The sequence below is a fragment of the Bombina bombina genome, chromosome 5 (assembly GCF_027579735.1).
Source record: "Bombina bombina isolate aBomBom1 chromosome 5, aBomBom1.pri, whole genome shotgun sequence".
NCBI lineage: Eukaryota > Metazoa > Chordata > Amphibia > Anura > Bombinatoridae > Bombina > Bombina bombina.
Genome location: NC_069503.1, coordinates 1,062,595,420 through 1,062,612,196, shown reverse-complemented (window position 1 = coordinate 1,062,612,196; position 16,777 = coordinate 1,062,595,420). Strand labels below are relative to the sequence as shown.

General features: G+C 39.4%; 1 protein-coding gene across 1 annotated transcript in view; it reads left to right on the top strand.

Moving 5' to 3' along the window:
* Positions 1 to 16,777, top strand: part of ANXA13 (annexin A13) — a 103,992-nt gene that overhangs the window by 43,388 nt on the left and 43,827 nt on the right. The window contains exons 4-6 of the mRNA XM_053713205.1: positions 748 to 918; positions 2,274 to 2,307; positions 2,383 to 2,462. Coding sequence (XP_053569180.1) covers positions 748 to 918; positions 2,274 to 2,307; positions 2,383 to 2,462 — 285 coding nt within the window. The remainder of the gene's footprint in view (positions 1 to 747; positions 919 to 2,273; positions 2,308 to 2,382; positions 2,463 to 16,777) is intronic.

The window sequence follows — 16,777 nt, the reverse complement described above, 5'->3', positions numbered from 1 at the left end:
TGAAACCAAAAATGTTTCCTTGGTTCAGATAAATGGTACAACTTTAATCAATTTTCCAATTTATTTCAGTTATCTAATTGACTTAGTTCAAAAGTATACCTAGGTAGGCTCAGGAGGTGGAAGTTAGCTGTTCATTGGTGGCTGCACAAATATAACTCTTGTCATTAGCTTACAGATGTGTTCAGCTAGCTCCCAGTAGTGCATTGCTCTTCCTTCAACACTGGATGACAAGAGAATGAAGCAAAGTTGACAATATAAGTCAATTGGAAAGTTGTTTCAAAATGTATGCCCTGTCTGAATCATGAAAGAAAAAAATGCGGGTTTCATGTCCCTTTAATGATTTTCTCCATTTCATGTACTCCAGGAGAAAGTGCATTGCCACATGAATTGTTTGTGTGTCTATCCATTTTATTTTTTTGTGCATGAAGGTGAAGGAACAGCTCTTCTTTTACACTGAATATTATCTGTAGTATGTTACAATAATGTGAGACACGATAAGGGCGTTGCAGAGGCGTATTTAGGTTTTGTGCTGCCCTAGGCACTCAGAATCCTGCTGCCCCCCCCAAATCTGCCGCCTTGTTGGCCTATGCATAAATACGCCCCTGGGGAGTTGTAATGTTATTAACCCATCAAAACCAGCTGACCTTAGTGCGCAATTAATAAAAACATTGGTAATTATTTCTACACTGAATCCATACTTGACCTGTATGTTACTTTTACTTACAATATAAAGCTTTTTTCCCCCAGGATTTAGATAGCGTACTAAAAGGAGAGCTGAGTGGAAACTTTGAGAAAACAGCTTTAGCGCTGCTGGACCGACCATGTGAATATGATGCCCGAGAACTCAGGAGCGCAATGAAGGGAGCTGGAACTGATGAGTCATTGTTGATACAGATATTATGTACAAGGGCCAATAAGGTAAAATGACTCTTGGTTTTCCGTAAGAAAAAAAATCAAGCTTAAAGGGACAGTCATCACGAAAATTGTTATTGTTTAAAAAGATAGATAACGCCTTTACTACCCATTCCCCAGCTTTGCACAACCAACATTATTATATTAAAGGGACACTGTAGTCAGAATTGTAATGGGTATCTCACATGAGTATACATGTTAAACAAGCTTTTTATAATGTGGATATTGTATTAAATATGAGCCGTTTTCACAATATATAAGTTTAAAATAATTAATTTTTACAAACCCACTGTGTTGTCTGCCGTTACGGATTCCCAATCCGGGCTGACAACTGCAGTTGTAAGATGGCGACTCCGAGACACATTGCGCATGCGAGAGTTAGCGCAACGGCATCGGATACGTCACCATCTTATCTAATCGATTGAAATTTTAAATGCGCATGCATTCTTTTTTTTCCTGTTAGCTATCATGTCGGCTTGAGTGCCGCAATATGCGCATGCGAGAGGAATGAAATGGTATTGCGCACGCGTTGAATCTGGATAATATAGTTTAATTATATGCAAAAACAACACATCCGATTGGCGAGTTTCTTAGCCCTTAGACGGCCCACATTTGAGGGCTGGATGACGTGATGTCATGGGGATAAAATAAAATATGATTTTACTGCAAAAGGGAGCTTTGTTTCAAACAAAAACAAGGTACATTACATTGCTATGATATTTTAAATGTAAAATGTTTGTTCCGTTTTACACTGAACAAAAACAAGTTAGTAATCCTTTAATATAGTTTATAACATTTAAACCTCTAAATGTTTGCCTGTTTCTAAGCCACTACAAACAGCCTCTTATCACATGCTTTTTTATTAGTTTTTCACTACAGGATACTGCTATTTCATGTGAGCAGTTTAGATAACATTGTGCTCACGCTCGTGGGTTGCGGATGACACAAAATGCAAAATGCAAGTCAATAGATAAATAAATAGCCATGTGATCAGGGGTTTGACAATAGAGGCTTAGATACAAGGTAATCACAGAGGTTAATAGTATACTAAAATAACTGTGTTGGTTATGCAAAACTGGGGAATGGATAATAAAGGGATTATCTATCTTGACTGTCCCTTTAATCTGATTTCCTGTTCCCAATGCAATGCAAAATAAAACAAAAAACAAATCATTTCTACTTTATAAAATATGAAAAATACTTTATGACAAACAATCTTTGAGTAACATGTCGCTTAATATGTGATATGAGCTCTGCCCAGAGGGTTCTATTGTGCTGACTATATGTCTTTGGATTACAATATTTATAATACAAATGTCTGGAATACAACAATCAATGCCTGTTTTTTTTCTACTTTTCAGCAAATAGTTGCCATTAAAGACGCATACACAAAATGTAAGTTTCATAATATTGACATATTCCTTTACTTTGTGGACAATAAATGTGTATTAACATTCTGTAATCTTTCAGTGTTTGACAGAAATTTGGAATCAGATATTAAAAGTGAAACAAGTGGATCCTTCAGGAAAATACTTGTATCGTTACTGCAGGTACTGACTTGCTATGCGTTTAAAGGGTGGAGATTAAAGGGGCACTGTATTGTAAAATGTATTTCCTCTTAATGTCTTTTTAATGACTTGTTATATAAACTGTATAGTATAAAGTACACCATAAATGGCTAGTTTGGGTTTATTTCTGTATATGAAATAGCTATTTTTCTCATTAAAAACACAACCCGTTGTAATGGGCTGAGCTTGAAAAATATCCGTTTCTTGATACACATGCTTCCTTATCTTATAGTTCTGTCTATAAAAGAGGCTGGATTGTTCAAGAAAATACTTGTATTGTTACTGCAGGCATGGACTTGCAATGCTTTTAAAGAGACATTGTACTGTTATATTTGTTTTCCCTTAATGTATTTCCAAATGCTTGTTATAGCAGCTGTAGAGTATAAAATACATGAGAAACTAATTTTGGTTTATTTTTGTATATGAAATAACTGGGGAGTTCTCTCTCTCTCATTGATAACACAGCCCATTTAAATGGACTGAGCCTGCAGAACATGTATTTACTGATACACATGCTTGCTTATCTTATCTCTCTGTCTACAAACAAAGGCTGACACTTAAAAAAAACTATTAAAAATTAAGATTTAGTACCTGTCACTTCCACACTCACTGGGCTACTGCTGTTTAGAGGATACAAAAGTATTCATATTTTCAGTATAGGTGGTGGTTTTAACAGGCAAAATCAGCTATTTCAAATGACAAGATAAAAGTAAAGGAGTTATTTGTAATCAGTTTAATACGCTCCAGCAGCTAAATGGATGACTGGGATCATATTAAAGGGAGAAGAAGAGTTTACAGTATAATGCCGCTTTAACTGCAGCAAAATGCTAAATAGAGTTGCTAAAAAACGGATACATATGTGTGTTGCAGCAATAAACCTCCTTATGTTTAAAAGACATCAGTATAAATATATGTATCATGTCTAAAAAAAAGGCATGAAAGGAGTTTCCTTCTCTAGCCACTCACAAGGCTGGATTAGTTGACCAGGACATCAGGAAACTAATATATTTAATTCTAAAAAGAAAATATTGGGGGGAGGAATATCCCAGTAATACCCTTGAGAAAAATGGGCTGTGTGCATTCTACGGACTCTACAGAAAATGGGTCTGGTCTTCTAATTTTTCCGGTGCTGCTTTCTATTTCCAGTCCGGTTTTGGCCACTCAGCACAAAATGTCCTATCTTATTCATTGCAAATGTGTTTACAGTGCTATTTTCTAGGAAAAAAATTGAATATTTCAGTAAACCACTTGTTATAAATTATTTTAGTATAAACAAGTGGTGGCTGTTGTTGTTTTGATTTTTTGTGGCGGCTCATTCAGCCCCCTCAGAAAAAAAAAAAAAGAATTACACCCCTAAACAAAGTTTCCAAAGCAAACATTAAAAAATATGATACTTTTGAAATTAAAGGTATATGAAAAGTATGTGATTTTAAACAACTTTATAATTTACTTCTATTATCAATTTTTCGTTGTTCTCTTGGTATCTTTTGTTGAAAAGCAGGGACGTAATGTTTAGAAGCCAGCCCATTTCTGGAGCACTATATGGCAGCAGTTTTGCAAGAATATTATCCATCTACAAGAGCACTAGAGGGCAGCCCTATTTCCTGCCATGTAGTAGTCCAACACAGAATATCATGGGAACAAAGCAAATTTGGTAATAGAAGTAAACTGGAAATTTTTCAAAATGAATAGTATTTGCATGCCAAATTTCATATAGGTTTGTGTAGCAGTTTTCGCTGTAGTTTTAGGAGAAAAATCACCTTTTCTTTCCTATGACATGGAGAATCCACAACGTCATTCCAATTACTAGTGGGATATTCCACTCCTGGCCAGCAGGAGGATGCAAGGAGCTCCCCAGCAAAGCTGTTAAGTGTAACTGCCTTACCCATAACCCCTAGTCATTCTCTTTGCCTCTGTCAATGGAGGTTGTGCGAAGTTGGTGTCTGAAGATTTTAATCCTTTTATGGGTACTGCAAGCAAGGATTGGGGTCTAGCTGTGTCCATGTCAATCTCTTGAGTAAGAGTAGTGGTGGCTTTTAGCAGTTAAAAGGCAGCGAGGAAGTCTTTGCTTTACTTTTAACACTTTGCTACCCCTTTGTAGAAAGCCAGAGTTAGTTACTCTGTTCTTTCTTTTCCTACAGGTCTATGACAGGGAGTGAAACGCCTGCCACACCTAAAGATCAGCATCTATCATGCAATTGGATCTAATGTAAGTGCCTTTGCCTTCTAGGTACAGAAGGACAGCAGCACTTAAGAGGTTAAACCTCTCTTTCAGATCCGTTTGTTCTGGGACATAATAAACCTTTTTTTTTTAAAAAAAAGAGAGGATTCATATGGGGACAATTTATTTGGCACATAATATGAATTGGCACTCAGCATGAGACATGACTTTAACTATCTATCTATCTATCTATCTATCTATCTATCTATTGGGTACTTGTAAAGTGCAAACTAATCACCCGTGAGGGTCTCAAGGCGCTATGGGGGGGAGTGGGGGGCTAAGGGAAGACGATTCAGTCGAAGAGCCAGGTCTTGAGGTCCTTCCTGAAGTTTGTCTGAGGTGCAGCAGGAGGGAGTTCCATGACCTTGCTGCCATATAGGAGAAGGATTTTCCTCCAGCTGTTTATTTCTTGATGCGGGGGATGACTGCGAGTGCTTGGTCGGCAGAGCGGAATTGTCTGGAGGGGTGGTTGATGTATTCAGTGCCGATGTTGTGGAGGGCCTTGAATGCATGAGTTAGGAGCTTGAAGGTGATTCTCTTGTTGATGGGGAGCCAGTGTAGGTTCCTTAGGTGTTCGGTGATGTGGTTTTGGCGAGGGATGTCGAGGATGAGTCTGGCCAAGGTGTTCTGGATGCGTTGGAGTCGTTTCTGGAGCTTGATAGTGGACCCGGCGTAGAGTGCATTGCTGTAGTCCAGTTGACTACTGACGAGGGCATGGGTGACAGATTTTCTAGTTTCAGTGGGGAACTTGAAGATTTTTCGCAGTAGGTGGAGTATGTGAAAACAAGTCGAAGAGACGGCGTTGACTTGGCCGTCCATGGAAAGTGATGAGTTGAGGATGACGCCTAGATTTCGTGCGTGGCGTGTTGGAGTTGGAGGGTGTCCGAGGGCTGTGGGCCACCAGGAGTCATCCCATGCAGATTTGGTGGGTCCGAGGAGGAGGATTTCGGTCTTGTCAGTGTTGAGTTTGAGGCGGATATTGTTCATCCAGGTGGGATGTATGAGGTTAACAGTAAAGGATATACTTTATTATGTAACCTAGGTCTTAATATTATTTTTAAAGCAGGAGCTTAAATGCAGGACAAGAGAAGTCATATTGACTATTGAGACTTATTTTATTATATGAAGAGCGGTACCGTTGTGAGTATAAACGAGTGAGCCATTTTTTAAACTGTTTTAATCTTTGCAGCCTTTTTAGACTGGTAAAAAGTATTGCATAGTTTTATTTGATCCTGCTCATGTGACGCCCGAACTTCCGGTTTAGCAGAGTGGTGCCGTTGTGAGACTAGTAGCTTTCATTACGGAGGGAGCTCCAGTGTCTTCTCATATCTTGTGATATTTATTTACATCATCTACACAGGACAAGGATCTTTTAGGAGTAGAGGATTTCCTCTTACTTCCTCTTGGTGGTAGGAGCCTCAGACAATTTGTTTTTTTTCTAGAAAGCCTTCTTTGTTATTTTTATTAAAATTTGAATTCTAATTTTCATTTATAAGATTTTATAGTCTGCTTTATTTTATTTTGCTTACTTTTAAAATTACTTGTGGGACCTGTTTATTTTCATCTATGTACTCTGAACAGGATCAGTCCATTTCTATGTATAAATGTTTACTATGTTTAGAAGCCCAAATTGTCCTGCTGATGCAATTTTGCTCCTCTTGTTTAATTATTACTTTAAAATTTAAATTACTCTCTTCTGAGCCTTCTGTCTCTCGGGATAAAGCTGTGCATGAAATGCCTCAGCTTTCTCCTCAAACGTCCCAAGCCTTAATTGTTTCTCATAATGTGCCTTCTGTGTCCTCTCATCCACCTGGGGGGGGGGGGGTGTATTTACTTGGGGATTTTGCCACTCAGATTTCATCTGCAGTATCTGGGGTTTTGTCAGCTTTCCCTTCTTCGGGTAAGCGTAAGAGAAAATCTAAAAATCTGCCTGAGAGTAAGGCTTCTGACTCTAGGTCGGCATTAGCCAATCTTTCTCAGATATCTGATGAGGAGAATACTTCAGTAGCTTCTGAAGGTGAAATCTCATAGTCTGACACTTAAGCAGAAAAACCTTCAGAATCTGAAGAGGAAAATTTTAGATTTAAGCTTGAGCACCTACTACTGAAGAAAGTTTTAGCAACTTTGGACGATTCTGAACCTTTGGTTGCTGTCAACCTCACAAAGTCTTCTAAGTTGGATAGAGTTTATGATTCCCCATCTTCTGAGGATGTTTTTCCTGTCCCTAGGAAGATGCCTGAAATTATTGCTCAAGAATGGGATAAGCCAGGGGTTCCTTTTTTCCCTTCCCCTGTTTTTAAGAAGATATTTCCTGTTGTGACTCATGGCACACTGTTCCTAAAGTAGAAGGAGCTATTTCTACTCTTGCTAAGAGAACTACCATTCCTATAGAGGATAGTTTCTCTTTTAAAGACCCAATGTACAAGAAGCTAGAGGCTTACTTAAAAAAGATGTACATCCGTCAAGGGTTACAGAGGCAACCTGCAGCGAGTATTGCTATATTTGTGGGAGCAGCATCTTATTGGTATGATGTGTTGTTTGATCTTATTACAGAGGAAACTACAGTAGAGGAGATCCAAGATAGGATCAAAGCTCTCAAATTGGCCAATACCTTTATCTATGATGCCAACATGCAGATAATTCGTCTGGGAGCTAAAATATCTAGCTTCACGGTACTAGCCCGCAGGGCTCTATGGTTAAAATCTTGGTCGGCTGATGTCTCTTCTAAAGCCAAGCTTTCAGCTTTATCTTATAAAGGAAAGACTCTGTTTGGACCTGGTCTGGCAGAGATAATTTCAGAGAATACGGGTGGAAAGGAATCTTCCTACCTCAGGACAAGAAGAATAGACTTAGAGGTCGTCAGACCTCTCATTTTTGTTCCTTTCGTAACTTTAAGGGACAAAAGTCCTCCTCTTCCTCTTCAAAATCAGATTAACCCAGATCCACTTGGAAATCCAACCAGCCCTGGAACAAGGGAAAACAAAACAAGAAGCCTTCTGCTGACTCTAAATCAGCATGAAGGTTCCACCCCCGATTCCAATGTGGATTAGGTGGGGGGCATGATTTCTCTTTTTCGTTAAGCCTGGATACGCAATGTCCCAGGGTATCCCAGGGTTACAGAATGGGATTCAAGTCTTGCCCTCCAATGGGCAGATTTCTCCTGTCAAGACTATCCTCAAACCAAATAAAGAAGGATAAAAAAAACTGTGTAAAAGACCTATACACTCTGGGAGTAATTGTTCCTCTAAGAGAACAGAGGTCAGAAAAAAACAAAATTCCTGCTTCCTGCTTTCTCTCCAGTCTGCCTTTCGTCCATCTGTGTCTCAATGCATGGAGGTGAGTGGTCTGATGGTGGCATCCATGGACATCATTCCTTTTGCTCGGTTCCATCTGCGACAGCTGCAACTTTGTATGCTCCGTCAATGGAACGGAGATCATTCAGATTTATCATAGAGGATAAATCTGGACCCTCTAACAAGAGACTTTATCTTGTGGTGGGTGTCAAAGGAACATCTGTCTTGGGGCACTTGTTTTCTGAGACCTTTCTGGGAAATTGTGACTACCACAGCTGTTTGTGGTCCTCTAAAGGCTCAGGGCCTGTGATCTCGGGAAGAGTTCTCTCTCCCCATAAACATATTGAAGTTTATCAGCGTGGCCTCAACTGTCGTTGGTCCAGTTTATCAGATTCCAACATCACCTCAGTGGCTTACATCAACCACCAGGGAGGGGCTTGGAGTTACTTAGCCATGAAGGAGGTGACTCGCATTCTGCAGTGGGCGGAAGCCCACGATTGTCTATCTGCCATCCACATGCCAGGAGTGGACAACAGGGAAGCAGATTTTCTGAGCAGACAGACCTTTCATCCCGGGGAGTGTTCTCTCAGATATCCCTCAAGTGGGGGATTCCAGAGTTTGATCTGATGGTGTCCCATCAAAACACCAAGGTTCCAAAGTATGGTTCAAGGTGAAGAGATCCTCGGGCCATTCTGATAGATGATCTAGCAGTTCCTTGGGGGTTTTCTCTGGCTTACCTGTTTCCTGCTTGGAGATTGAACACCTAGGGGGTCGATCCGATAAAAATCGTCGCCCGCAAAAGCTGGCGATGCCAATATTTGCGCGGGTTTGGTATCCTATATACGGCGTAACCTAGAAGTTACGCCCGTATATTTCTGCCGTCGCCCGTAGTTTTTTGGGCCATAGGCAGGTATACCAAACCCGCGCAGTTTGGTATCCAATATACAGCGTAAGGACTTACGTGGCGAAAATGGAGAAATCTTACTCCATTTTCACCTTGCCACAAAAAGCAGCCGTAAGAAGCCTTATGCTGACTATTGGAGCCCCGTAACTCTCTAAACTAGCTGCTAAATAAACCTAACACCTAACGCATGCGCAATGTCTATCTAACTGTCAACCGCGATCTGCTAAATAAACCTAACACCTAACGCATGCGCAATGTCTATCTAACTGTCAACCGCGATCCCCCGCCGCAATCCCTAATAAAGTATTTAACCCCTAAAACCGCCGCCATCTACATAAACTAACCCCCTACTGTGAGCCCCTAAAACCGCCGCCATCTACCTGATCTATCCCCTAATCTGACCCCTTACACCGCCGCCAGCTATATTAATAATATTAACCCCTAATCTAATATCCATAAAGTAATAAACTCTATTACCAGCCCTTAAAAGGGCCTTTTGCGGGGCTTTGCCCCAAAGTTAACAGCTCTTTTGCCCTATAACCTGCCCTCCCTACACCGCCGCACCTATATTAATGGTATTAACCCCTAATATAAGCCCCTTACACCGCCGCCATCTATATTAAAATTATTAACCCTTAATTTAATCTACCTACCCCGCCGCCAGCTATATTATCTATATTAACCCTAAGTATATTATAGTTAATATAGTTATTACATTATATACATTAACTATATTAACCCTAATTATATTAGGGTTAATATAGTTAATATAGTTACTATAGTATTTATATTAACTATATTAACTCTATCTAACCCTAACACCCCTAACTAAATTCTTATTAAATAAATCTAATTTATATTATAAACTAAAATATTCCTATTTAAATCTAAATACTTACCTATAAAATAAAACCTAAGATAGCTACAATATAATTAATAATTACATTGTAGCTATGTTAGGGTTTATATTTATTTTACAGGTAAATTGTTAATTATTTTAACTAGGTATAATAGCTATTAAATAGTTATTACCTATTTAATAGCTACCTAGTTAAAATAATTACCCAATTACCTGTAAAATAAATCCTAACCTAAGTTACAAATACACCTACACTATCAATAAATTAAATAAACTACAAATATCTATCTAAAAATACAATTAAACTAAACTAAACTAAATTACATAAAAAAACAAACACTAAATTACAAAAAATAAAAAAAAGATTACAAGATTTTTAAGCTAATTACACCTATTCTAAGCCCCCTAATAAAATAATAAAGCCCCCCAAAATAAAAAAATTTCCCTACCCTATTCTAAATTAAAAAAAGTTCAAAGCTCTTTTACCTTACCATCCCTTAAAAGGGCCTTTTGTGGGGGCATGCCCCAAAGAAAACTGCTCTTTTGCCTGAAAAAAAAAAACACAATACCACCCCCCAACATTACAACCCACCACCCACATACCCCTAATCTAACCCAAACCCCCCTTAAATAAACCTAACACTACCCCCCTGAAGATCTCCCTACCTTGTCTTCATCCAACCGGGCCGAACTCCTCATCCGATCCGGGCGATGTCTATCCAAGCGGCAAAGAAGAGGTCTTCATCCCAGCGATGTCTTTATCCAAGCGGCAGCAAAGTCTTCTTCCATCGGGCAGCATCTTCCATCAAGCGGTATCTTGAATCTTCTCTCCACCGACGCGGAGCATCCATCCCGGCCGACGACTGAACGACGAATGAGGTACCTTTAAATGACGTCATCCAAGATGGCGTCCGTCGAATTCCGATTGGCTGATAGGATTCTATCAGCCAATCGGAATTAAGGTAGAAAAATCTGATTGGCTGATTGAATCAGCCAATCAGATTCAAGTTCAATCCGATTGGCTGAACCAATGAATTTTTTGTAATTTAGTGTTTGTTTGTTTTTGTAATTTAGTTTAGTTTAGTTTAATTGTATTTTTAGATAGATATTTGTAGTTTATTTAATTTATTGATAGTGTAGGTGTATTTGTAACTTAGGTTAGGATTTATTTTACAGGTAATTGGGTAATTATTTTAACTAGGTAGCTATTAAATAGGTAATAACTATTTAATAGCTATTATACCTAGTTAAAATAATTAACAATTTACCTGTAAAATAAATATAAACCCTAACATAGCTACAATGTAATTATTAATTATATTGTAGCTATCTTAGGGTTTATTTTATAAGTAAGTATTTAGATTTAAATAGGAATATTTTAATTAATAATATTAATATTAGATTTATTTTAATAAGAGTTTAGTTAGGATGTTAGAGCTAGATAGGGTTATTATACTTAATATATATCTATAATATAATAATGATATTAACTATAATAACCCTAATATAATTAGGGTTAATATAGTTAATATATATAATATAATAACTATATTAACTATATTAACCCTAATATAATTAGGGTTAATATAGTTAATATAGCTGGCGGCGGTGTAGGGGGATTAGATTAGGGGTTAATACATTTATTATAGATGGCGGCGGTGTAGGGGGATGTAGATTGTAGGCAAAAGAGCAGTTTACTTTGTGACAAAGCCCCGCCAAAAGCCCTTTTAAGGGCTGGCAAAAGAGCTGAATTCTTTGGGGCATGCCCCACAAAAAGCCCTTTTAAGGGCTGGCAAAAGAGCTGTTACTTTGGGGCAATGCCACACAAAAAGCCCTTTTCAGGGCTATTTGTAGGGTTAGACTTAGGTTTAGTGGTAGGGATAGTTTAGTATTTTAGGGGTTAGATAATTTAATATAGATGGCGGCGGGGTAGGGGGATTAGATTAGGGGTTAATAATTTTAAAATAGATAGCGGCAGGGTAGGGGCTCACTTTAGGGGGTTATAGATTTAATATAGCTGGCGGCGGTTTAGGGGTTAATAACTTTATTAGGTAGCGGCGGGCTCCGGGAGCGGCGGTTTAGGGGTTAATACATATTTTATTGTTAGGATAGTGAGGGGGGATAGCGGATAGAGGGTTAGACGTGTCGGGCTATGTTAGGGAGGCTTGTTAGACAGTGCGGGTGATTTAGACCTTAGTCAGGTTTTGTAGGCGCCGGCAGTTTCTAACGTGCCGTAAGTCACTGGCGACGCCAGAAATTTGTACTTGCGCAGATTTCTGGACATCGCTGGTTTATCCGACTTACGGCACGTTAGCATCTGACGGCGCCATATATGGGATAGCTCGAGTTGCGAGCTGAAACTGCGGGCGACGCAGGTTCCCTCGCTTGCGCCGCAAACTACGATCTATATCGGATCGCGCCCCATGTTCTGTCTAGACATGGTTTTCCTGAAGCAGTAATTGAAACTATGATTCAGGCTCGAAAACTAGTTACTCGCAAGATTTAACATACGATATGGCGTAAATATATTTATTGGTGTGAATCTATGGGGTTCTCCTGGAGCCGGGTGAGGATTCCCCGGATTTTATCTTTTCTTCAGGATGGCCTGGATAAGGGTTTATCAGTCAGTACCCTAAAGGGTCAGATTTTGGTGTTATCTATCCTTTTGCACAAACGTCTGGCAGATCTACCAAATGTTCAAGCCTTTGTGCAGGCTCTGGTTAGAATCAGGCCTGTGTTTAAACCTGTTGCTCCCCCGTGGAGCCTTAATTTAGTTCTTAAAGTTTTGCTCAAGGCTCCATTTGAGTTTTGTTTCTTGTTACCATACAGGGCCGGACTGGGATCAAAAATAGGCCCGGGCATTTTAGGGCAAAGAGGCCCAAATAAAACAGAAGTTGCATCTTTTTTAAGCTTAGTATTACCTGCAAGTCACACTTGAAGACACGTTTTGCTTAAATGGTCTGCTGTTCTGTTTGTAGGTCTATAAATCTTTGCTCTGCAGCTTACCCAGAGCAGTCCCTCCCAAGTGCTCCCAGGACCCATTCTAAATACACAGTGTGTGTATTAAAGCAATAAACTTGCAGACTACAGTTAACCCCATGCTGCCAACAAGTGCTGCAACATATCTCACACCACCACATTCAGCAGCCATGCGTTTGAAAGAAATAAAAGAAACATTTTTTTTCCCTTTTGGCAGTAGGTTAAAGGGCCACTAAACCCAAAATCTTTCTTTCATGATTCAGATAGAACATACAAATTTAAACAACATTACAATTTACTTCTATTATTTATTTTGCTTCATTTTTTAGATATCCTTATTTGAAGAGAAAGCAATGTGCATGGGTGAGCCAATCACACGAGGCTTCTATGTGCAGCAACCAATCAGCAGCTACTGAGCATATCTAGATATGCTTTTCAGCAAAGAATATCAAGAGAATAAAACAAATTAGATAATAGAAGTAAATTAGAAAGATATTTAAAATTGCATTCTATTTCTAAATCCTGAAAGAAAAAATGTGGGTTTCATGTCCCTTTAATTTTATGCCAGACTTGCAGCTGAACAGGATGTGTTCACTGCTTGGTGATGGTGAGGTGAGGAACTGTAAGAGGGAAGGCGCTGGGCCCCTACCCCGAGTCAGCAAGCTACATTAAATGAATTCCAGTTGGAGATTTCAGGATATGTCAAATCAGCATCTTAAAAAACCCAAACGCCTAACAAAAATGGGGTATAAAAGCCACAATACTTAAGGTGCTGTCAAGATCTTTAACTAATTCACTGCCAGGGAGACCAGAAAAATAAGAATGAAAGAAAACCCATAAATTCATCAGATGAAATCAATTATTTGCTACCGCAAAATTACCTTAAAACCTCTAACACCCAAAAAAATAGGAAGCTAAAAAAACAACATCTCTCTATTTATCTAGCTATATATAATAAATATTAAGTTCACTCTTGCACAATACCTTTCATAACAGCAGGGTCACTTACCTGTACCAGTCTAGACCTCTCTCATAGTTTCTATAAAAAAAGTGAGGTTCAGTCCCCATTGCCCTCACCTCAGGGTGCACCCTAATAAATTCCAGCACAGCTCTGGTACCCCCCTTCTTGACTCCCACAATAATAGCCTGGGGAAGCCTCTTATGTCCGTATCTGGTGGTCAAAATGTTATAGCCAGGGGATTCTGACAGAAATGTGAAGCAAGAGATTTATATGAAATGGTAAATTGGGCGCACTCTCACATCTACGACCCACAAACAAAACCACCATTCAGCCGATGCCTTCTGTGATCAAGCTAGTAAGACTAAGTTGTCCCTTCTACTCAATCACTTGCCATAGTAAGTAACTCAACTTTCCCATGGTAGTTAGCACAGCGTTAGGTTCCAGATTTCTAGCGATGCGCCGATGTCTAATATCTTTAATGCAGTATTCAGGGGCAGTTTGTGAGCCACCAAATATAACACTTACGCAGCATAGCTTTGGCAGCTCCTAGGCTAAAAGTAAACGCAAATTGATTCCGCGACTGTCCACTCGTGTGCTGACGTCACTGCCTGAGCAATTGCGAGATTCTAAAAGAAAGGAGGAGAATCAATCCATCGCCATTCCTCGGCAGTTGCAGCACACATTGCGCTAGCTGACAGTTGGCAACTATTACTGCGGAGCAGAAGATTGAAGCAAAATCTGGATGCCATGGCTCCATGCACAGGGGCTACATTGTGGCCCCCCTGGCTTCTGCTGCCTGCATGTGTGAATGTCCCAGGTGAAGCTGTATACACAGCCGGCTGTTCGGCAGACCGCCAACCGCAGATCAGCTGGCATAGAGGGAGGACTTCCAGGGTCCCCACCTGACCTCTTACAAAAAAAAAAACCAGCGCATTAATCTTACACCAGTAGTACTGGAAGCGGCAAGCTAAGGGATCTGGTCTGTGGGCGGGGCTAAGGGAATCCGGTCAGTGGGCGGAGCTAACAGACCCCGCGGCCCACCGGGCATTTGCCCAGCATGCCCTATGGCCAGCATGCCCTATGGCCAGCCTGTTACCATTTCTTCCACTCACAGAGTGTCTGAGCTTTCAGCTCTGCAGTGTGATTCCCCGTACCTTATTTTTCATGATGATAAGGCGGTCCTTCGTACTAAATTGGGGTTTCTCCCTAAGGTGGTATTGTATCAAAACATTAATCAGGAAATTGTTGTTCCTTCTTTTTGTCCTAATCCTTCTTCTCAAAAGGAACGTTTTTTGCATAATTTGGATGTTGTGCAGGCTCTAAAATTCTACTTGTAAGCTACTAAAGATTTTAGGCAATCTTTGCCCTGTTTGTTGTTTTCTCTGGAAAACATAAGGGTCAGAAGGCCACTTCTACTTATCTGTCTCTCTGGTTGAGAAGTTTGATTTGTTAGACTTATGAGACTGCTGGACAGCAGCCTCCTGAGAGAATTACGGCTCATTCCACTAGGGCTGTCTCCTCTTCTTGTGCTTTAAAAAATGTGGATCAGATTTACAAGGCGGCAACATGGTCCTCTCTACATACTTTTTCCAAATTCTACAAATTTGATACTTTTGCATCGGCCGAGGCTTATTTTGGGAGAAAGTTTCTTCAAGTGGTGGTGCCTTCTGTTTAGGTCCTCCTGCTTTTTCTCCCTCCCTGTTCATTTTGTGTCCTCTAGCTTGGGTATTGGTTCCCACTAGTAATTGGAATGATGTTGTGGACTCTCCATGTCATAGGAAAGAAAACAGATTTATGCTTACTTGATAAATTTATTTATTTGCGGACATGGAGAGTCCACGACCCCACCCTCTTTTTTAATTATAATTCGGCATTTTTTTTTTAGTTAACCTCAGGCACCTTTTCGCCCTTGTGTTTTTCTTCCTTTTCCATTTCCTTCGGCTGTATGGCTGGGGGTTATGGGTAAGGCAGTTACACCTAACAGCTTTGCTGGGGTGCTCTCTGCCTCCTCCTGCTGGCCAGGAGTTGAATATCTCACTAGTAATTGGAATGATGTTGTGGACTCTTCATGTCCGGAAATAAATAAATTTATCAGGTAAGCATAAATTTTGTTTTTTCAATACTTATTAACTCCAAAACTACTCAACTAATTGACTTTAAATTTCAGCATTTTAAGTCACCTAAAAATCTGCAAATTTATTTATGTAACCAAAAATTACAAGTACCTGAAAAACACAAAATTAATCTAGAGTAGACTATCAATATTACAGACAACAGTCAGAACACTGCAGTTGCAGTTTATACTCTAGACACTAGGTGGCCTCATCTGCATACACAATATAGATCTCAGTACATTCTTTATATATTTCCTTGGTGTATACAAATAAAATAAGTTCTTGTATGTTTCCTTGTGGCTTGACACAGAATGCCTTAGATTGCTGTGGTGTAGTCTATTTAAAGAGCATAGCTGTTACTCATGTCTGTTGCCTTTGTGTGCATATACATAGTTTGAATGAGCAACTACAATGCTTTTCTGGGTTAAGTAAGCATTCTTATTATTCTCATTAAACTTTAAGGGCTAGATTACAAGTGGAGCACAATTTATTACTCCCACTTGCACATTAACTCTGATAGTAGTAAGCTTTTTGCTTTATTCGGGTGGAGTGCGTATTTCAGTAAAAAGGTTTTGCATGAGCTATACCCTGGTGTGTGCAAAAAGCAGAACTTTGAATATCGTGAATGCGTTAACATATTCCACCATAGACTTCAATCGAGTGAGAAAAGTAGAAAGAAAAAAAACGAACACCATTACTGACGAACAAACCCGATCACATTTAGCCAAGTGCACTAACCTGACATGAAATATTAATATTTCACATTCCAATGTTCTTCACATAGAAGAATGAGTTCTATGTATTCTTAAAGGGACACTGTAACCAAAATTTTTCTTTCGTGATTCAGATTGAGCATGAAATTTTAAGCAACTTTCTAATTTACTCCTATTATAAAATGTTCTTCATTCTCTTGGTATCTTTATTTGAAATGCAAGAATGTAAGTTTAGATGCCGGCCCATTTTTGG